Raw genomic sequence first — 22884 nt, forward strand, 5'->3', positions numbered from 1 at the left:
CTTAATAGGGTTAAATGTTAAGTTCTGCCTCTAAGTTCAAAGAATCAACTACTTAAATACAAGGTAGGAAAGCTCTGGACTGACAGCAGTTCACTTGAAAAAGATTTAAAGTTCAATGAGAGTCAAAAATGTGATATTATTTTTTAAAAAACTCATACAAATTTTAGGGTGCATTAATAGAAACTGAAATTAAGGAATAGAGAGGCAAGGTTGCACCCATCATATTTTGCATTGCAGAGCACATCTATTTTAAAATATTTGAATTTTTTAAAAGACACTGTCAGACTAGAAGTGTCCAAGAGAAGGTGACTAGGTAGTAGTCTTAAACCCACATCCTATGAAGAATTAAGGAACAGAATACATTTCACATAGAAAAGTGAATGTTCACATGTCATGATAGCTGACAATATGAGACTGAGAAACTATTGAGTTGTTGAAGAAGGAATTTATTTTTCTGTGTGGGTCCACAGGACAGACCTGAGAATATAGGGGCAAAATTATAGGAAAATTATTTTTGGCTTAATCTAAGAATTAGGGGGCTCTAAATACGGTATGGGCTGTTCCCTTTAGAGATGAATTCCAGCAGTTGGTTAAAACAGAGGATTCCAATTAATAAATCAATCAAGGGAGGTCTAGCATGGACCAGTGGTGATGGTGGGCTAGAAAGTAAGGAGTATGTTTAACTCAACCTTCTGTAATTGAAATACAAAAAAAAAAAAAAATTAAGTGAAAGAAAAATAAAAAAGGACACCTGCCTTACATAGGCAGTCCCTTCATATATTCCATTCTTTAAATTTCTATATAAGTTTATCCAGAATTTTGGATGCCATGAAAAGCCTTCAGACCCTTATCTGGTTATATCAGTTGTTCATCCTTCTGAAGTCATCTGTTTCTGACATCTTTTAGAGGGGCTGTTTTGGAAAAGGCAAGAATGCCCATGACATACTTCCACCATCCCACAGAGGAAACCCAACCGTGGTGAATCCTTAGCTGACAGGATTTCAAACCTTACGCTGTGTTAGTCAACAACAGCCAACCTCACCATAAATGGAAACTGAACTGGAGGGCAAACAACGTGGAGGTTGGCTGGTGCTCTAAGAGGTGGCTTGTCACAAAATCTATGTTAAAATAGAGAGATCATGGTGATTAATTGAAGGGATTATATTGCTTATTTTGGAGAGTTTTATATATAATACACAAACTGGTTGGGCAATTGGAAGATGGAGCAAAGGCAAAAGATATACAGAAAGAAAGTAGTAGAGGCTGTGAAAGCCCACTGGATATACCTAAATTATTAGTAGGCAAAAGCCATAGGGAAGCAGAAACCAAAAACTATGGCAAGGAGTGAGGACCGTCGTTGGCGGGTGGGAGTAGGAACCGCTGAAGCAGACATACTGGCCCTTGCCAGAGTTCTCCTAAGAGCAGAGGCAGAAACATTGAACTGCTGAGGTGGTGTCCAGATAAATCATTCACCAGAGCCATCTTGGGTGTGTTTAGCTAACTCTGTTCTCAGAACAACATTCCAGTCTCCAACAATGTCTGTTCTGCAGTCCTTACTATTGTCCTTAAGGACTATTGTCCTTATTTCTCTGTAAATCCTATTTAATACTTCTCTGACTTTTCCATTTTACCAAGGAAAAAGAAAAGAAAGTGTGCTATTGGTAGTTTGGGACATGGCCCAAGCAGTTTATCATCAGTTCAACATTTCTTTACAGTCCCATGGTATTTTTATCTTTAAAATTTCGAGAAATTTCCATCCTCCTCCTTAAGAGATCTGCACTAGTTTCTATACCAAAATAATGTTTAGCCCATTGATTTAAATTAACAACTTAGAGATATATCCCTTTTTTATTTTTTCAGTTCCTTCCCGTAACTCCTGGCTGATAACTCATGTAATCTTCTGAGGTATGGCTACCTCAGTTTGAGAAACATGGTTTTGCAATAAACCTACATTAGTTGAGGTTATCTGAGTATTCCCTGAAGATTGTAACTACTGCAGAGGTTGGTCTCAGGGAGATACAAATGTGGGTGTGTGTGTGTGTGTGTGTGTCCCATTCCAGAACCTCTTCTTATTCACAAAGGCCAGAATGGACAATATTCTAGATGTTTCAAATACGTGTTAATTTTTAATAAACACATGCTATAGAAAAATTGAATTTAATGTTCAAACCCAAATATATTTATTTGTTTTTTTTATCTTTCTGTAGATTGAAAGTAAGTATATTTTTGCTTGTTTTTCTTAAGTCAGTGTTGATTGCCCCACTTTATTGTAGGCCTGAAGAAAGTCCACCTTCTTTCATATAAACCTCACTGAAGAAATAATAGGAAGAAAAAGAAGAAAAGCTGAGAACATGAGCAATACAAACAAAATCAAGGATAAGGATCAGACCTAAAACTTGGTCAAGGTGTAGCATTGTAGCTAGCATAATTTTTCCACTACAGTGTATTTAAAAATCAATTATGATAAAAAGTGTTTTTATATGAAGTGTCATTTTTAGTTACTGAATGTTATTATTTATTAAAACTCTATTAAAAACTAGATTTTAAATTAAATATTAGATCTCAATAAACTAAATTTAAATAATTAAACCTATTTTTTAAGTTCATTTATTTATTTATTTTTTTATTTTTTTAGTAATCTCTACATCCAATGTGGGGCTCAAACTCATGACCCGGAGATCAAAAGTCATATGCTGCTCTGACTGAGCCAGCTAGGCTCCCCTAAATAATTAAGTCTAATATTAATGGTGAGGGATTACAGGGAGGAGGAAATCCATTGTGAAACCCATATTTTATTTAAAAATTTATACATAAATAATGTGTTGAGAGATTATGATTCTCTAAGTCACCTTTTTGCCCATCGCTAGTGTCTACTTTCTTTAGAAACTGGTTTGTACTTCTCAGGCACTATAAACATCAAGTAAAATTTACTGAGAACCCACTAATAACTGTATACATCAGTTAAAAAGCCCTTATTGGACAGTAACGGGCATCAGACACAGTGAGGGAGGAGCACTAAGATATGGTCCTATCCTTCAGGAGTCCACAGCCAGCAGAGAGGAAGGGACGTATAAACACATAATTGCAGCGGAGCATGACACACGCAAGAGGGGAAATATGTGTAGGGCACCCAGTCAGGAGTCTTCATAGATACAGTGGCTCCAAGCTAGGATTTTGACACAATATCAGGTAGGGCTTTGACAAGTGAATATCCAAAAGAGAGGTTCCAAGCAAAACTACTTAGTTTGTGCAGAGGTGTGATGCAGCATCGGGTATTAGAGGGACAGCTATTGCTTCAGTGTGACTGGGAGATGTTAAAGGAAATAAACTACAGCATGAGTGAGAAAAGAAATAGGGTCAAGGCTAGATTTGTCATTTCTTCTCTCTGTATGACCTTAGGCAAATTACCTGACCTCTATAAGCTTCAGTTTCCTCATTTATAAAATTTCTTCCTAGAATTACTGTGAAAACCAAATGACATAAATTGAAGATTATACATAAGGACTGGCTCCCCAGTACTCAATGAAGACTAGCTGCTCATGGTGTTTGTGGAGGTTGACACAGTTAAATACAAGAATGGGATACCAGGCCCAAGACCTCACAGGACCACCTCAAACTCACTGCCATGCCAATATCTATAAACTCAGTGTGTGTGTGTATGTGTGTGTGTGTACGATGGAAGTGAGGGTGGGGGGGGAGGGAAGGAGGGGGGTGGAGAGAGAGAGAGAAAGAGGAAGCTTAATCTTGGGAAGCAGGAAACTCATTCCACCTGTGTCTACTATTCTCTGACACCCAGATTATTATCATATTTAAGCCACTTTCCATAATAAAATGAGTATGTTCAACTGTCCCTTTCTTTTCATCCTAACACCTGGCTTGGACAACCACAGAGCTTAGAAAGATTGCTCACATTTCTCCTCTACCTCCCTCAGAAATCCACTGGAATATTGCAGATGAGTGTACCTGTCCAGCCAATGCCTGCTAGGGTAAAATATAATACACTGTTTTCACACAAAGAGGTGTCTATAATTAATGTATGCCACATAATGACTTTGGAGATAAGTATATATCCATGAGACCATCACCACGATGTATGCCACAAACGTATCCATTACCTCCAAAAGTTTCCTCCTGCCCTCTTCTTTTTTGGTGATAACAACAGTTAATAGCTACCCTCTTAGCAAATTTTTAAATATACAATATGGTATCATTAACTATAAGCACTTGGCCATACAGATCTCTAGTAGGACTTATTCATATTGTATAGCTGAAACTTTGTGCCCTTTGACTAATACCTTTCTGTTTCAGCCTCCCCTCAGCCCCAGCAACCACCATTCTATTCTCTGCTTTTATGAGTTTGACTATTTTAGATTCCTCATATAAACGGCATCACGGCTGCTGTATCTGGCTTATTTTGCTTAGCATGATGCCCTCCAGGTTCATCCACGTGGTCACAATGGCAGCGTTCCCTTCTTTTTTTAGGGCTGAAAAATATTCCACTGTATGTTTATGCCACATTTTTTACAATCTATTCATCCATCAATGGACATCTAGTTTGTATCCATGCCTTGGCTATTGTGAATAATGCTGCAATGAACACGGCAGCAGTGCTGACATCTCTTTGACCTCCTTATCTTAATTACTTTGAGAATATACCCAGAAGTAGGATTTCTGGGTCATATTCGGGAGTTCTATTTTTAATTTTTTGAGGAAACCCCAAGCTGTTTTCCATAGTGGTTGCACAAATTTACATTCCCACCATCAGCGTACAAGGGTTCCCTTTTCTCTGAAACAAAATGCACTCTTAAAAAAAAAGTTCTCACAATTAAAGTCCAATTGGACACCTCTCTGTTTTTTGATAGGATAGGCAGCTTGAATTCATTTATCTGAAAACCATTCTCTCTTAACCCTGCCCCTAAACTTGCATCTCCTCCTTTGCTCCCTATTCTGGTCAGTGGCATCATTATCTATCCAGAGCTCTTCCCAGGAACTTGCAAGTCTTCCTTGATGCCTCTCTCCTTCACTACCCACACTCAATCAATGACTAAGTCCCAGTAGACCTAAGTCCAAAAAGCAAACCTGTCTTCTTCCTTCCACTTCTCCTGTGGCTTCCTCGGTTCAGGTCCTCATTATTTCTGTGTTCAGGCAACATAATTGTAAAGGCCTCCTCACTGGACTCCCTGAATCCAGCAGAGCCTACCCACATGGTGGCAGAGAGATCTAATATTACAACCTCTACTTGAAATCATTTCAAGATGCTCTTTCATCTACAAAATGAAGTACAAATAGGGTGGACGAGGTCTTTACTGCTCTGACTCTGCCTTCCTATCTAACTTTATCTCCCACCACATAACACTTTGCATTCTGTGCTCTAATCATACCAAATTACTGATTGTTCCCCAGAAAAGCTCTTCCAAGGCTCCATACTTTCATACCTACAAATCCCTTTGTCTAGAACTTTGCTACTTTAAGAGTGGTCCATGGACCCAGCAACATCGGCATCACCTGGGAGCTTGATAGAAATGTAGGTTCTCAGGCCTCACCCAGACATACTGAAGCAGAATCCACATTTACCACAATACCCAGGTGATTTTTAAACACATTAAAGTTTTAGAGTACTGCACAGAATGCTCTTTCCACCTTTGTTCATCGCACTGGTTCTCAGGCTTAGAGACCCAGTACCCCCTTTTTATATATTAAAAAAAAAGCAACCTGCCTTTTACTATCTTGAAATAAATGTTGTGATAATGTATCTATGCTCATAATTTAAAAAATTCAATATAATGTTTTAATAATAAAGTGAAAAAAGGCAAGTAATATAGAATAAAACATATTTCTATATGTAAATGGTGGGGCACAATTATACTTAAAAACATAACAAAGTAATGAAATATTTGCCTAAAATCACTGGGAATGGATACAAATGAAGACCAATTCAGGTGTATTGCATTGGTGACACAAATACCATGAGCAATGAGACAGTTAGTGATGCGACTTTTCAGGATGGAGAATGACTCTTGGCAAAGTTCCAAAGAGCAAAACACAATCTTCCTTTGACTCACAAGGGAGTCATATATTGCAAAATTCAGTTTTTAATAAAACTGTGCAAGTCATACTTTGTGTCTATACATGACAGGAATCAGGTTTTTGTCTCAGATAATTATAACCAGATTTTCACCTATGTGAATGTCTGGTGGGACATTCAAATGTCTGTTGGATGCAGGGCGATGCTGTCTTATACAGGACTAACCCACGCATTGCAGGGCATCTAGCATCTTTGGCCTCCATCCACTAAATGTTAGAACCGTCCTCTCAGCAGTGCCACCACCAGTAATGCCCCCTGAGATTTCCAAAGTTCCTGAGGGGACAACACCTCTCCTGCTGAGAACTGTTGGTCTGCCAAAACCACTTTAAGACTTCCTTCAAATCTCTGTTTACCCAGTTTCTCTCTCCATCACTGGTGTTACTCTGGCTCTATGCTTCAGTGGTGCTCTTAGCTCCCCCGAACATGGTTCTGGTTCAGCCCTTTGAAGTACAGGACTTTTATACCCTCTAGGGAATCACACAATCTTGTGTGATCTTAAATCACACAATCTTTTGTTGAGTAAATGCTTAACAAAAGTGGTTGAATAAATGACTTAAAAAACAAACTAAAAGGAATGCCTGGATGAGTCTGTTGGTTAAGTGTCTGCCTCTTGATTTCAGCTCAGGTCATGATCTCACAGTTCATGGGTTTCAGCCCTGCATTAGGCTCTGCACTGACAGCACAGAGCCTGCTTGGGACTCTCCCTCTCTCTCTGCCCCTCCCTCACTCATGCACACCTTTCCCCTCTCTCTTACAGAATATATAAACAAACATTTAAAAACAAAAACAAAAGAACTTTGAGCATGTAAATTAGAGACATTTTCATCCATAACAACTGAATGTTTTCTAATATACCTATTTTATCCTGAAGATAGTATGATAAAAATGAACACTTGGTAATTTTTCTTTTGTTTTCTTTATAACTGCAAGTATTTTGGTAATCTTTATTCTTTTTTTAATTTTTTAAAATTTTTTTACAGAGAGAGTATGAGCAAGAGAGAGGAACAGAAGGAGAAAGAAAGAGAATCTCAAGAAGGCTCCATGCTGAGCATAGAGCCCAACGCAGGGCTCGATTCCAGGACCCTGGGATCATGACCCTGGCTGAAATCAAGGGTCGATGCCTAACTGACAGAGCCACCCCAGCACCCCTCTGTAGCCTTTATTCTTTTATTCGATGTATTCAGTACCAACTGTGTGTCAGGCACTGAGCTGCACATTCCTTTGAGGAATCTATGATGCATCATGAGAAAGAGCCAAGTACACAACTTGGTATATTTAAATGTGAAGTTATTTTATTTTTTTTAATTAAAAAAATTTTTTTTTACGTTTATTTATTTTTGAGACAGAGAGAGACAGAGCATGAACGGGGGAGGGGCAGAGAGAGAGGGAGACACAGAATCGGAAGCAGGCTCCAGGCTCTGAGCCGTCAGCCCAGAGCCTGACGCGGGGCTCGAACTCACGGACTGCGAGATCGTGACCTGAGCCGAAGTCGGACGCTCAACCGACTGAGCCACCCAGGCGCCCATAAATGTGAAGTTATTTTAGCCTCCTGTGGCACCAATCACCAGGAGTGATTAATTCTGACCAGGTGACTTGAGATCCACATCTTCTATATATAATAGTGCAAAAGTTCACATTTTGGTGCTCTCATATAAAGGCTATATGAAAAAATATGTGATTCATTCACTGATGACACTTAAAATCTCTCAAAAAAAAAAAAAAACCCAAAAATCAAAAACTGAAGAGAGGCATTTTCTCAAGGTTCATTGTTATGGGTATACTGATATGCCCTCTGTGGGGTGACTTGGGGCCCTTCTACAGACCTGATATTCACCATTAAAATCAGCCTTTCCAAATGGGATGGCTTCATCACAGTATTCTTCTCCAAAAGGTGATTGGCAATATTATTTTTTCTTCACTAATATGCTGAATTTGGTACTTATGCCCTCAGGAAATTTACCACTAAAAAATATACTCCTCTAGTTCAAATAGGTAATAGCACAGGTCTTGAATACATTTGTATATTTAAGGGCTAGTTGTGGGGATGGTAGTAAAAAATTAAAACTAAAATACTTTTGACAGCTCTAATAGTTAAGAATTACAACATATATATCTGCCTGGTTCTTCTCTGTCCCAGAATATCCCACAGCTCCTGGCATGTCTGAGGCATATAACAAATATCTGTCAGATGAATTAATCCATGCATACGTAAATGAATGGTCTATATTTCCACTTATTCTGGGCTTCAGAATTTTTTTTTTTTTTATTAAGCTTTAGGGAAGTAAAAAATGTTAAGGAAAGCAACTGCGAAGGGTTTTCCTTCCTATCCCAGAGAGAATGCAGTCTTTGGAGGCACCGAAGCTTCTTGGTCAGGCAATGCTGTAACCTCTATCGAACCTAGCACAAAGGTGGCCTTTCTTTGTTTTCCTCCTTCTCTTCACTGGTTTCATGAGCTGGTGCCAGCCGAGTCTAGATGGCATGCGCTTTACACTTGAATGAAACACTCCCTGCCCTCGGTTCTGGGAGCTCCACTCTGCTGCCTCCATCTGCTGCTTCTGATAAATGCTCATATTCTAAATATATTACTATCAGCTCACTCCCAAAGTGGTTTGCCGGCTCTCCATGCAGCAAACAACCCCACTGGCACAGAGCCACTTCTTGGGTAGAAAGAATTTGGGCAGACAGAAGACATACCTCCCAGTGAGGAGAGATGAGAGAGAAGAGGGAGGAAATGGCCTGGAGAAGCTAATGACAAAGACCTTGGCTATGTCCTGTGGGTCTCCAGGGGCCACCAAATCAGCTTACACTGCCAGGGGTACCTAATGCAGGGGTGAGTGGGTCTGAAGTGTAGGCATTCTGAGAGAGCAGCAGAGGTTAAGTTGAAGATGACGCTTTGCTTTTTCTCTGAAAATGAGTTGAATATTCTTAGCCTGGTCGGCTGACAACCCTCCATTATGAATAACCTCCAGGAAACTAAGATTCACAGGAATTTGCCTCCAGCCCTTTAAAGCCTCCTCAGGCACATACACGATTTAAGCTGCTCTTCCAACTCCCCCTGCTAGTTTCAGCTGCCAGTTGCCTCCCTTTCGATGTTTCTTCCTCCCAGCAACTGATCTCTAGCCAGCATAATCACCAATTGCATTTGGGAAAGATGGAGTAATGCAGCGTGGAAGGTCTCCCTGAAGAATGCGTTCATAGCAGAAGCCACTAGGGTAGATGTTTATTCTCTCACAGTTGTGGAATCACAGAATATTGGAGCTAGAAAGAGAGTTAAGAAACATCTAGTCCAATTCCTTTATCCTAAAGGCATCTTCAGTTATCATGTTCCAACAGACTCCCGATACCCCTCCCCCACTTCCCCACCACACCTCCCCTTCTCAGTTTGCCCATTTTGGTAGTGGCAACTTCATTTCTCTAGTTGCACGGGCTGAAAACCCTGGAGTTATCTGGCCACAACCAACATCTATCTGGTCGCATGGCAAATCCCGAGGGTTCTACCTTCAAAACATAGCTACTATCTAACCCCTCCTGGCCACCTCCTTTGCTACAATTCTGGTCTGAGCCACCTTAATCTCCCCAGTGGATTACTGCAATAGCCCAAGGACCAGCTTGTGACAAATCTGGTCTGCCATCTGCTTTTGTAAATAAAGTTTTATAGACACACAGCCATATTCATTGGTTTACCTGGTGCTCCAACAGCAGTATCAACGAGTTGCAACAGAGATCTTGTGGCCTGCTAATTTACTATCTCTGGCCAACCCCTGAAATAACCCACTAAATGGAAAGTTGGATAGTATCACTGCCCTGTTCAAAATCCTGTCACTCAGAGTACAAGTCCTATTGAGCCCTGCGTAAACTGCCCCTGCCGTGATCTTCTGACCTTATCCCCTACTATTCTCCCCTGTGCTTACTGTCACCTGACCACACTGTCTGTTCCCCTGCCCCTAGGCCTGTCTTCCTCCCCCTGCTCTTCCTCAAATAAGCCAGGTGGGCTCCAAATGCAGGACCCTGCATATATTGTCTCCTCTGCCAGAAATGATCTCCATGTTGACATCTGCCTGACTTGCTCACTCTTTACTTTTTCTTCAAATGTTACCTTCTAGTGAGCCTTCCCTGACCACCTTATTTAAAATGGCATTTCCTGGGGCGCCTGGGTGGCTTGGTCGGTTAAGCGTCCGACTTTGGCTCAGGTCATGATCTCACGGTCTGTGGGTTCGAGCCCTGCATCAGGCTCTGTGCTGACAGCTCAGAGCCTGGAGCCCGTTTCAGATTCTGTGTCTCCCTCTCTCTCTGACCCTCCCCTGTTCATGCTCTGTCTCTCTCTGTGTCAAAAATAAATAAACGTTAAAAAAATAATAATAAAATGGCATTTCCTCCCCATCCCTTCTCATTGCTTTACTTTTCTCCACAGCTGCTACCACCATTTAGTGTACCACACTTCCCTTTATTTATTTCCCATGTTGTCTCTCCCCACCCTCCCACTAAAACACAAGCTCTGTGAGGGCAGGGTTTTTATCTGGTTTGTTTTCCTGATGTACCCACAGTGCCCAGGCATGTACTAGCTGTTCAATAGCTCTTTTTGAATAAATACATACATACATACTTAGAAGTGTCTCAGCAGGGTATCTGTAAACACTCCTGCTTAGGAGAAAGAATCACCAGGAGCTCTAGGCAGAAATGACCTCTGTACTTGGGGAGGCACTTTATTTCCCACTTTCCTACTTTCTCTTTTCCATCCATCTTATTTCTCACCATGTAACTAGCATACTTCTTCTATTCCTTGTCTATGGCTATAGTTTCTGTAGCATTTCAGATCTCAGTCTTTTCTGTTCTGCCTATCATCATTAAAACATATCTCTCTGGCTTCTATTACCAAAAGACTCTGGCCTGCTCTCGTCTAAGCTTATAAACTCATTAAAGCCCAAATATTAATGAATAATAATGTCTCTACCTCCTAGAAAATAATTTGCATTTAAACAACTTTCAGTGCCTCAATCCAAAGCGACCAGTGATGTGGGAATTCCCAGCAGGCAAAAGGCCTGGGCCAGCTAGGGTAGTCATGGAAAGGTCCCTCCAGCAAAATCAAATCACAGCCCATCGGCAGCTGTCCACTTTGCCTCTATAAGATGAATCCAGCCATGTATATCCCCATCAGACTATGTGTGCACCCAGATACACAGGGTGTCAATTAGAGGCACTGAGAACATCTTAACTTGCATGGAAATGAGACTGTCACTTGTGATATATGTGCACGCTTACATATATTACTATCGATTTCTTCCCTTAGTGCTTTGATAGCTTTTCATCTAACTTGTGGTCCCACTGGCACAAAGCCACTGCTTGGGGAGGAAAAGGAAGCTGGGTAGGCATAGTATTCAGCCCCCAAAGAGGTGAGACAGGGAAAGCGGATGACTATTGGAGCACAAATTACAAGCATGTTCCATTGGTCTTCTGGGGCCATACTTACAATGCTTCAAAACACAGTGAGGGTTCTGAGAGTAGAAAGGAGGAAAAGACTGAGAAGTGCAACCTTTACACCAAAAAATAATACCAGCGACAACAACAAATTTCTGTTTCATAAGAATTTGTAGTATGCAAGGAAAGCAGATTTTCTTAGGCAATCCAGTACTGCCAGACAAAATTAAGAGAATCATCTATACAACTGAAGAGGAGGAATATATCCATTACCAAATCTGACTGATCTGTCCATCAGAAACCCTTCTAACATCTCCAGAGGAAGGAGCATTCATGCACACCTATGGGCAAGAATGCTGCTTACCTTTTTAGGACAGAGCAGATTTAGATGACCCTTTTATCTTAGTTTATCAGAACCAGCTGCAGGTGATCTAGCTCATGTGGTTTTTGAAAACGAACAAATAATTTTCTTTTAAATTATGATAGAGCATGACTCATTTCTCCCCTATTCCACATACCACCACATAGGTGCCTCTGAATCTGTCATCTGGTGAAATGGGTATTGATTTGTCATTCCTCCAGGGAATCCTTGGTTTCATTTACTTCCTTCTCTAGACAAAGAGACACATTTATGTGACTATATGAAAATTTCTACATTTTTATCAAAATGGCATCTTGTATGGCTAAAATTAACAACTCAGGAAACAACAGATGTTGGTGAAGATGCGGAGAAAGGGGAACCCTTTTGCACTGTTGGTAAGAATGCAAACTGGTGCAGCCACTCTGGAAAACAGTATGGAGCTTCCTTGAAAAATTAAAAATAGAACTACCCTACAACCCAGCAATTGCACTACTAGGTATTTATCCCAAATCACAAAAATGCTGATTCAAAGTGGCATATGCACCCCAATGTTTACAGCAGCACTATCAACAATAGCCAAATTATGGAAACAGCCCAAATGTCCACTGATTGATGAATGGATAAAGGTGTGGTATACATACACACATGCACATGCACACACACACACACACACACACACACACACACACACACACGGGAATACTACTCAGTGATTGAAGGAATGAAATCTTGCCATTTGCAACTACTGGATGGAACTAGAGGGTACTATGCTGAGTAAAATAAGTCAGTCAAAGATAAATATCATCTGATTTCACTCAAACATGGAATTTAAGAAACACAAAAGATGAACATAGGGGAAAGGAAGGAAAAATAAGATAAAAATGGAAAGGGAAGCAAACCATAATAGACTCTTACATACAGAGAACAAATTAAGGATTGCTGGAGGGGTATTAGGTTGGGGGATGGGTTAAATGGGTGATGGGCATTAAGGAGGGCACTTATTGGGACTTGTTGGGATGAGTACTGGATATTATACGTAAGTGATGAACCACTGGGTTCTACTCCTGAAACCAATACTACACTGTATGTTAGCTAACTTGAATTTAAATAAATGAATTTATTAAAAAATGGCATCTTGTAAGTGGAAACTCACAAGACATTAGCCCAGATTTCACATACTAAATATCCGGATGAACACACAAAAAAGGCAGTTTGTAAACTACCATGAAACCAATTTCTTAAACTACTTGTAAACCCACTAACTATAGAACTAAAGTGATCCTCAAGTCACTCTGAAGCACACTTCGGTTTCTATCAGTACAGACGTAGTGCATGTGCTCTTTCACCATAAGATGTTAGAGAAACCTGCAGCTAATACAAAACACCCAGTGGGCCAAGAGACAACTGGGGTTGCCAGGGATTCTACACTGTACCCACCAAATCCAAGGAGACAGAGGCACCGATGACATTTTTACCAAGATGGATTACCTCCTAGGAGGAGCACCTGACTTCCAAGGTCAGGCCTGAAGCCAGTGGTTCTCATACTTTAGTATAAACCAGAATGGCCCAGAAGACTCCCTGAAACAGTGATTGCTAGGTCCCACTCCAGAGTTTCTGGTTTGGTAGGTTTCAGGATAGAGCTCAAGGATTTGCATTTCTAACAAGCTCTCAGTGGCTACAACTGTTGCTGATGCAGGTACCACACTTGGAGAACTACTCCTATAAGCATAGTGTTTCTATAACATTTTCCTTTCCTCCTATTGTTGTTGTTCACGGGGCCTGTGGTTGGGGAAGAGAAGGTAGAAGTTGCAGCTGCAACAATAGCACTTGGCACATGGGAGCCTTCAAGTCCAGGCTGCCATTCAAGACAGACAAGTAAGTGAGGTTACGGGCACATGGAATCAGGCAACCTTTCTCATGATTCCAAATATGTACATCTGTCTTGTCTGGCAGTTTGATCCTAGTTTATCCACTTCACTTTTAAAGCCCATCTGATGATAGTTTGAGTCCGCTGGCCCACACCCATAGCAATTAGACCAGTATTAGGGAAGAGCAGATTGGCAGATGCACGCAGAGAACTCATGTAGCATCAATAAGCAAACTTGACGAGGCACAGTGTCTTGAGTAATTTTGCACAAGTGGCCATGGACGGGCAAGGGAGAGCACACCTAGAGAGCACTGTTTAGGCAGAGAACAAAGCTTTCTCAACAGACGTTCCTGGCTGCTGCAGGTGGGGAACTCTTCTGAAACTGGAGAGGAGACTATCAGCCTAACATGCAGACAGCTACTCTGCAGCTAATTTCAAAGGACATTCATATGCTCTAGTCTTTGCTCTTTCTTTTCCTAGAAAACTTGCCCCTCTAAGGATACAAAAGGCAGTCTTTGAAATCTATTTCTTTCTACACCTTGCTCCATAGAGGAACAATAGTGCAGTAAAACGTTGCCAGTGGAGCTGGGACTAAGAGGTACAGTGAGGCCTCAAAGTGGTTTTGGCTAATGCCAGTATTCAAGGGTATTTTTGTATACAAACAAGGAAGTGGGGAGCTGCCTTAGCTGCTGGGAATATTTCTGAAGGGCTGGACTATGTCATTAAATGCTGTAGATGGTATCTGTCAGGAGAGATGACACATTTATTTCTATTCTCGTTGTACGTTCTTTGTAGGTCAGCCAGGGCTCTGCTTTGCCTCATCCTTACTCTAGGGCCCAGGCCGACAGAGCAGACACTGTCTGGAGCATTGCTGATTGCCATGATGTAGGGAAAGAAAGAGTGGCAAATTACATGCTAGGTTTTATGCTTTTGTCCAGAAGTAATACACTTTACTGGCTACAGTGGGTTGAATAGTATCCCCTCAAAATTCATGTCCATTCCTGGATCTTCAGACTGTGTCCTTATTTTGAAACAGGAACCTTTGCAGGTGTATTAAGTATTTGGAAATAACACTGTAATTAGGGTGGACCCTAAATCAAATGACTGGTCTCCTTATAAGAAGAGGGACGGGGCACCTGGGTGGCTCAGTTGGTTGAATGTCTGACTTCAGCTCAGGTCACGATCTCACAGTTCCTGTGTTCGAGCCCCATGTCGGGCTCTGCTCTGTGCTGACAGCTCAGAGCCTGGAGCCTACTTCAGATTCTGTGTCTCCCTCTCTCTCTCTCTGCCCCTCCCCTGCTTGGACTCTGTTTCTGTCTCTCAAAAATGAATAAATGTTAAAAAAAAAATTTAGAAAGAAGAGGGACATAGAGATGTTAAAGGCCATGTGAAGACGGAGTCAGAGATTAGAGTGTTGCAGCTCAAGCCAAGGAACTCCAAAGACTGTCAGGATCCACCAAGAGCTAGGAAGAGGCAAGGAAGGATTCTTATCGAGGACTTCAGACAGAGCATGGATCTGTTGACACCTTATTTTCAGACTTTGAGCCTCCAGAACTAGGAGAGAATAAATGTTTCTTAAGTCTCCTCGTTTTTTGGTTTTAGGATAGACCTAAGAGAACTAATCCACTGGGCAAAGTAAGTCACCTGTGATACAAACCTCTCTGGAGCTCAGTTTCTTCACATACACAATGGATATGAACAACGCTTCCCTTACTGAGCTGTTACAAAGATAAAGGGAATAAATATGAAAAGAACCTAACTGTGGTACACACAATAATGCCTCCCAAAGATTGCCAAACTCTAATTCCTGGGAATTTGTGAATATGTTGCCTTACATAGCAAAAGAGAGTTTGTGGATGTGATTAAGGTTACAGACCTTAAAATAGGGAGATTATCCTGGATTACTGAGGGGTCCAATCTAATCACTTGAGCACTTATAAAAGTAGAAGAGGAAGGCAGAAAAGTCAGTCATAGAAATGTGGCAGAGGAAGGGCAGGCAGAAGAAACGTGATAACATAAGAAGGATTTAATGTACCACTGCTAGCTCTGAGATGTTCAGAGACCACATGCAACTACACACAATGACCCAAAAGAGGCCTCTAGATGGTAAGCAGCCCCCCTAACCCCAGATGGCAGCCGGCAAGAAAATGGGGACCTCAGACACTGAACTCTGCCAACCACCCAAATAAACCTGGAAATGGATTCTCCCCTAGAGCCTCCAGAAGGGAAAGCAGCCCAGGCAACGCCTTGATTTTAGCCCTGTGAGACCGGAAGCCAAGAAACCAGCGGAGTCCAGTGGACTTCTGACCTGCAGAACTGTAAGATAATAAATGAGTGCCGTTTTAAGCCCCTAAATTTGTGGTAGTTTGTTCTGCCAGCAATAGAAAATAAATGCATTAGCACAGTGAGGTCTTGGTGCATAGTATGTACCCACTACAAGTATGTTATCTGCCATCAAAGGGAAGAGTTAGGCAAGATACAGAGGGGCCTTCCCAGGACCCCAAACATTACATGCTCTCAAAGAAATAAGCCTGCTGTGATTTTACAACCTAACCTAGAAGCTGGCTTTCTCTCGTGCTTTCCAGCTGTCATGTGTGGGCCCCCTACATGGGTAGCCTCCAGCAGCAGCAGCAGCAGCAGCAGCAGCAGCAGCAGCAGCAGCAGCAAGAACAGGAGGAGGAGGAGGAGGAGGAGGAGGAGGGGGAGGGGGAGGGGGAGGGGGAGGGGGAGGAAGAGGAGGAGGAAATGCTGTTTCCCCTGACTTAAGTAAAACACGCCTGTGCACATCTGACATCCAGAAGGAAAGTTACACCAGAGCCAACTGTCAGCACTCTGGTAGCATGCTTCTCACCTGGAACCATTAAGTCCTGCCATCCTCGTATATGGAGGCAGTTTCTGTTCCTAATATTTGCTCCTAATTGAAGCACAAGCAAGGATGAAGAGCATTTCCTGCTGCTAAAGCCTTCCTTCTGTCCCCCTAAGCCAAATCCATCTCTCCAACCACATGTCAATATCTCCCAGCTGCCTAACCATCCAAACCTAGTCCTTAACCAGAGAGCACAGACTCTCCTTGCTACATCGCTTTATTTGATGACTGAAGCTCCTATGCTTTAATAACTAGGTCAAGTTGAAATAACATCCTAGGACACTGGGCCCTGAGCCAGGTGTCAGAGATGTGGGCCACTCGGCATTCAATCACTAACAAAGTGTTCAGAAAAGCAAGAGGATTAAGGGCTACCCACTGGGCACAGACATGTGCCTCTAGCTTGAATCAAATGTAGACATTTTGCCAAGTCCCAGTACTTCTTCAAGGCTCCAGACCAGCAACTGGTGATCCTTTTGATAATAATTTTCATTTCTATTCTAGGAGAACCATCTCACTATAAGGAGACTATAATATTAAGAGCTAATATTGTGTGCTTACTGTACACCAGGCACTGTTTCATATAAGTGTAAAGTGTTCACTTATTATACTGTTAAGGCAATTTGAAGATTTAATTTCTATTATCTTTATCATCTAGCTTCACAAATGAAGAAACTAGGGCTCAGAAAGTTTAAGTAACTTGTCTAAGGTTACCTGGTAGTACATGGCTGGAGCTGTAACTCAAAGCCAGACTAAAGTTTTCTATATACTACATACCACACTGATTTCTTTAGGTCTTAACCAGGCACTGTGCCAGGCCCTGGAGATGCAAACATACCCAGGAAAAAATTCATTTTCTCCTAGCTGACATGATAGAAGAGGAGACAGATATGTAGAAAGAAGTATGTATTGATATATTTTATTAGCAGCATGAACAAAGTATGATGGAAGAGGTAATTAAATCCTTTAAGTGGTGGAGAATTATAGGAAAGAGGAAAAGTAGCATTTGGGAAAGGCTTCTTGGAAGAGATAGAAAAAGGACAAGGGAGATAGACATAAATGAGAGACAGAGAGGAATTATCACATATAAGTGTGGACAAAATGCTCGTTATCTCTCTCTACCCTTGTTTCTTCATTGCTAAAATGGAGATCATAATATCTGTTCCAAGGCTGTTATGAAGACTAATTTAGGTGATAAATCTAATGTGTATTACCTCTGTTTAAAACATTCTAATATGTATTACTCCCTTGCCTTCCACCCTCCCCTCCACAATCCCCCCCCCCAAAAAAAAATCCCTTATGTAAAGATAAGATGAGCTCAAAATCCAAATAAAAAGGTTTGGGAGCACTAAAAGGGAAACATAAATGTAAAGTGGTTAGATACTGGAGAGAAGAGCCCAAGGTTATCTAAGAGAGACTTGGATTCTATCTCTGGAAAAGGCCTCCTCTTGCTTCACCATCAAAACACATTCCCAAGAGTAGAAATAGTCACCCAGGTGGCCTCTCATTCACCTGACATGAGCCTACTGCAAATTCTGCACACAGCTACACTAAGCTCATAGCCTCGGCAGCTCCTAGTATGAAACAGAGCATCCCTCAATCTCTACCTCTGAAGATTGGGGACAGTCCTTCCCAGTCACTCTTCAGCTTTAGGGGGGTCGGTTGGTCTCAGGGACAGCTGACAGCCTTATTTAGCCAACCAGCTGCTCTGTGATACACAATGTCCCGAATGCTCAAAGTCTGGTGGATGATTCTTTTGTATCCATATAAGCAGCAGTTGGAGGAGAATCCATCAGTCCCTTTGGTAGCCTCAGGGTGTCAAGGCTGCCATTCAAATCATTACCACCATAATTATTAACCATTATTTTAGTGAGATATCTGCTAGGCAACTGTTTTTCTTTTTTTCTAATCATTAAAAAACAAATTTCACTGGAACAATGCTTGCCTCAAGTCACATCAACACATTTATTAAACCCCTTCTGTTTTCACAGTTCGATAGGAAGTCTTGGAGGAAATACTTAAAATATTCTCTGAAAGAATCGATAATGCTGTGCACAAGAGGTCCAGACCAAAAAAAAAATAATAATAATAATTATAGAAAAAAGTTACACACGTATACAATATACTGCTACAGTGTCGGGGGGCGGGGGTGGCAATTGTTATTTCCTGGATTTTATTACGACAGGGATGGGGTGCAATGGAAGAGACATCACGGGTAGAAGATTTGGAGAAGCAGGATACTGTGGTGAGAAACTGCTTTCTTTTCCAGCGGATAAGAGAAAAACAACCAAGGGGAGCAGACATATATGCACCCCATTAAGGTAGCCACCGGAGCCGGACTCTTTAAGGAGTTAGTTCACCATTTAGGGTTAAGTGTTACCTGTAGTTGTAAGAGGGCTTTCGCTTCAGGACGAAGGATGATGATTCAATGAGACAGTCAAAGGCCTTGTCCACATTTTGAACCCATTTTTCAAGCACGCTAACCCCGAACGGTGTAGCGGGCTGCAGGAGTTGGGGTCACTCACCAGGCTCAATTGAGGATCCTGGAAAGGAACGTCTTGAGTGTGTCAGCCAACGTTTACAACCGTGCCTGACTGAACCTGGGGGCTTGGCGTCAACCACACCTAAAGATGTTTACCACCACGACGGAAGGTGCTGGAGGAACCCTGTTCAGAGGAGAAACACACTAAAGAACAAGGCGAGAAAGCGCGAGGGGAGCCCACAACCGCACCGGAAACAAAAGCTTGTGGGGCAGGTGGACCGAAGCGGCGCCCAAGAGGGCGAGCGGGACCTCGCCGCAGACAGGCCCGCCCCCTCGCCCAACACTCAGGCGCCCCGGGCTCCCAGACTGTCGGGAAGCGTAGCGACGCCCCTACGCGAGTGCGCTCGCGTTGAGGGGTGGGGGGGCCGAGGCGGCAATTAGGGGGCGCAGGCACAGGTTCGGACGAGGACGCGGCAGGAGGGGCTCGTGTGGGCGGAGACGCCCCGGTCGGGGGAGCGCAGCGCCAGGCGGCGCTCCTGAAGCGTGACGGTGGGAGTGAAAGCGGAAGAGGACCGTTGCAGGGAGGGCACGGGGCTCTGGGTGGTGTGAGAGGCACGAGAGAACCGCGGAGAGGGCGGGGGCAAGGAGGTCCCGGGTAAACGTAGGAACACACGCTCAGCCTCCTGTGGCGGCTGGCGAAATACACCGTGGGGGTGGGGAGTGGAGGGTGGCGGGACGTGACCCGCAAGTCCGGCGCGTGCCATTGCGGGGGAGCGGGATCCAGACCTCGTCGGAGCAGACCCGAGCGCGGACTCGAGCCCGCAAAGCCGAAGGGCTTCGCGTCAACAGCCCTGGCGGCGGGGCGGGGGCGAGTGCGCGTGCGCGTATCGCGCGGCGGGAGAGCGGGAGGGTGGGAGGGGAGCGAACGGGGAGGGGGGGGGGTGGCAGGAGCGCGCGTGCGCACGGCCAGGCAGCCTGGGCGGCGGGTCCTGCCAGTGACGGACGGCGGCGGCCGGTCCTGCTTGTGACGGCGGTGGCGGCAGATCCTGCCTGTGACTGCTTCGGTGGCTGCTCCAGACACCTGCGGCGGCGCCGGCGGCGACCCCACGGCGGCCGCGATGTGGCCCCTGGTGGTGCTGCTGCTGCTGGGCTCGGCTTGCTGCGGTGAGTGGCCCCTTTTTCCTGGGTCGGCGACTCGTGTCTCGGCGCCCCCGCGGCGCCCCCGCGGGTGTGTGGGCTGCGCCCCGGCTGGCTCGGCGTCGCCCTGGAAAGGGTGGTCCGAGCGCGGGACTCTCGGGCCCTGCACGCTCCTGGTGCGAGCGTAGGAGGGCCCTCGGGTAATCCTGCGCCCCCTTCCTTCCTTTCCCTCCTCTTCCTTTTCCCCCCTCGGTGGGAGAAGAGTTCTTCTCCTTCCCCCCCCCCCCCGTACTCCACCTCCAGATGCACACCGAAGAAGGTTCTGAGCCGTGCACCTCGCGCAGAAATTAACTGTGGAGAGAAAGGGCGCGATCGGAGGCGAGGGGTGGCAACTGTTGGGGGCCCCCCTCTTTTGCACCCCGCTTCCTCCTCTGTGTTTAAACGCATTTGGGGATGAAGGAGGGAGAGTGGGAGGGCCCGGGCCTCTTGCGATAGAAGTGCGCATTTTGGCGAAGTCTGCAAGATGGGATTTCTCCTGTTTGCCCTCCCACTTGAACATAGGAGTTAAGGAAACATAAAGGACACAATTAAGTTGCATTTCCAACCCAGCATTTAATAGGAAGAATATTTTGAGTGCTTTTTTTTTTTTTTTTAACTCTAGAAATAAGCTACCTGGAAACTCTCGCTACCCACCCCCACGCCCTATTGCCCGTTCCAAGTTTTTCTACTTTATTTGGGCGAACCGTCTTAATAGTAATACAGATTTCGCTTGAAATATGAAGACCGTAACCTCTCTAGAGTCCAAACATATTTGCAGCAGAGTGGGATTTGGTGTCTTTCAACGCCAAAGGCGTTTGGTCCCCCCAGGCTTTTGGAATCCATTATGCTTTTTTTTTTTTTTTTTTTTTTAAACGTGTGCTTCCTCTGTAAAAAGTGAGGAATAGGAATTTTTGTGGTTCTCAGGTGCCTGTCATACTTCACATCTGTACAGTCTTCTGTGAACTTTTTGTAAGATTTAGAACTGAATTTGAGTAAAAGTAGGAAGCAATTGTTAAATTGAATTCTAGAATGCTAAATTAATTAGATTTTAAACCGATTATTAGCCTCCTTGTGTCATTTATAAAGGTTTGTGACTTCAAGCCACTTCCATTATGCCTTTAAATCCTTGGTTACCACTTTCCTCAATCTCTGAAACATCCTGGGTTGTTGGAGCTGTTAAGGATATCTTTATTATCTAAAGAGTTATTAGATAAGGTAGTATTTTCTTGTTATCATTAGTGGCTTATTGCCATTACTATTACTATACCTAAAATAATACTGCTTTCAGAAACCTGTTGTAGGATGAGAAAGCCTTCATGTTGAACCAAATTACAAATTTGTAATAAAATATCAATAACTCAGACCATTGGCATCAAAGCTAGTCTGAAGAATAAGAAGTGTAAGTCATATAGTATTTTAAAAACAGAGGTCCTGTTTTCAAGCAGATCGGAAAGAACTGTTATAATGGTACTTTTGGAGATAGGATTTTTGTTAGGCCATATTTAATAATAGTTAAGATCACATGTAATTGGTACTCATTTACATACAATATAAATATGCTCAAGTCCCCACAGTCACAGAATTCACAATTTATAGTATTTTATTGTAGTTAGTTAATAACCCGGAAAAAAAATAGAGGCATTATACTTTTGAGTTTTGTGATCGTGTTTGTCATAAGATATAATAGATTTTGTGTGTGTTTAATATGTGGTTTTAAAAAGCACATGTATGAAGATATGTTAACAGTCTCAGAACACGAGTAATTACCAACCAGGGTATTTAAGAGACTGAGTTTAGAATCCAAAATGAGTAAGAAAGTCACATATTTATAGGTTTATTTGTACTGAAGTTTGATTTTGCTTTCAGTTTCATTTATACATGACTGTTAATCGAAGGCATTTTTTTGAAGACACTACAGTTTCAGTTGACCTTTGTGGTAAAAGAAGTTATCTAAAATGCTCCTTTCATCTACTTTCAGGCAAACTGCCACCCCTCTGTTGGTTTACAAGATGCAGAATGAATTACTAGGCTCCTTTCCTCCCCCCTCCCCTATAAGCCCAATTATACTTTTTTTTTTTTTTTTTTAAAGCACATCAGCAGTTTCAGTAGTTTTCAGCAACTGGCAAATAAAACTTTACTCAAATAATGGCAGGGACATTGACTGTCTTTTCAGCAGTTGAATGATTTTTCTTTGTTCAAAGTGAGTTTTTAAAATCAAGGGTACACTGATTAAAAAACATTTTTATTATCTACGTCTGGTAGTAACGTGTCTTGCCTAAATGAAAATGTTTTCTTTTCTCTTAAAGAATGTATTACTTTTAAACACAAGTTGCCATTTTAAGGAAGTAAATGCCTATTTAAAAGTACTTATTTATGGGGCCTCCCCAGCAGTCTAGAGGCAGTGTGTTAAAGCATTACACTAAATGCCTACCATTAGGACACTTGCTCATGCTGTCATCTGTATTTTGGCAGATGTTTTATCTTTGCCACTGAGCTGTTAATGGAGATTTGAAAGACCAGGTTCTAAAGAAGAAAAATAGGTGTTTTTCCCAAGTTTGATAAATATTCTAAGTCCACAGTAGTCACTCATATTATTAAAACCAAGTTTGTATTCCTTAATGTTAGTTCATCTATA

At 42.7% G+C, this 22884-nt stretch overlaps 1 protein-coding gene across 7 annotated transcripts in view; it reads left to right on the top strand.

Moving 5' to 3' along the window:
• Nucleotides 1–20092: 20092 nt before the first annotated feature.
• Nucleotides 20093–22884, top strand: part of CD47 (CD47 molecule) — a 46097-nt gene continuing 43305 nt past the window's right edge. For 4 of the 7 annotated variants that reach the window (XM_047098626.1, XM_047098628.1, XM_047098627.1 and 1 more), the window contains exon 1: nt 20101–20237. In XM_047098626.1, the coding sequence (XP_046954582.1) occupies nt 20192–20237 (46 nt within the window). In that variant the 5' untranslated portion in view covers nt 20101–20191. Of the gene's footprint in view, nt 20238–22884 lie in introns of all 7 variants that reach the window. The other 3 variants (XM_047098631.1, XM_047098625.1, XM_047098629.1) reach the window with 3 other exon arrangements.

Source organism: Lynx rufus, unplaced genomic scaffold, assembly GCF_022079265.1.
Source record: "Lynx rufus isolate CCGP_SWC_20201006 ecotype Redwood Valley unplaced genomic scaffold, mLynRuf1.p SCAF_5, whole genome shotgun sequence".
Classification (NCBI taxonomy): Eukaryota; Metazoa; Chordata; class Mammalia; order Carnivora; family Felidae; genus Lynx; species Lynx rufus.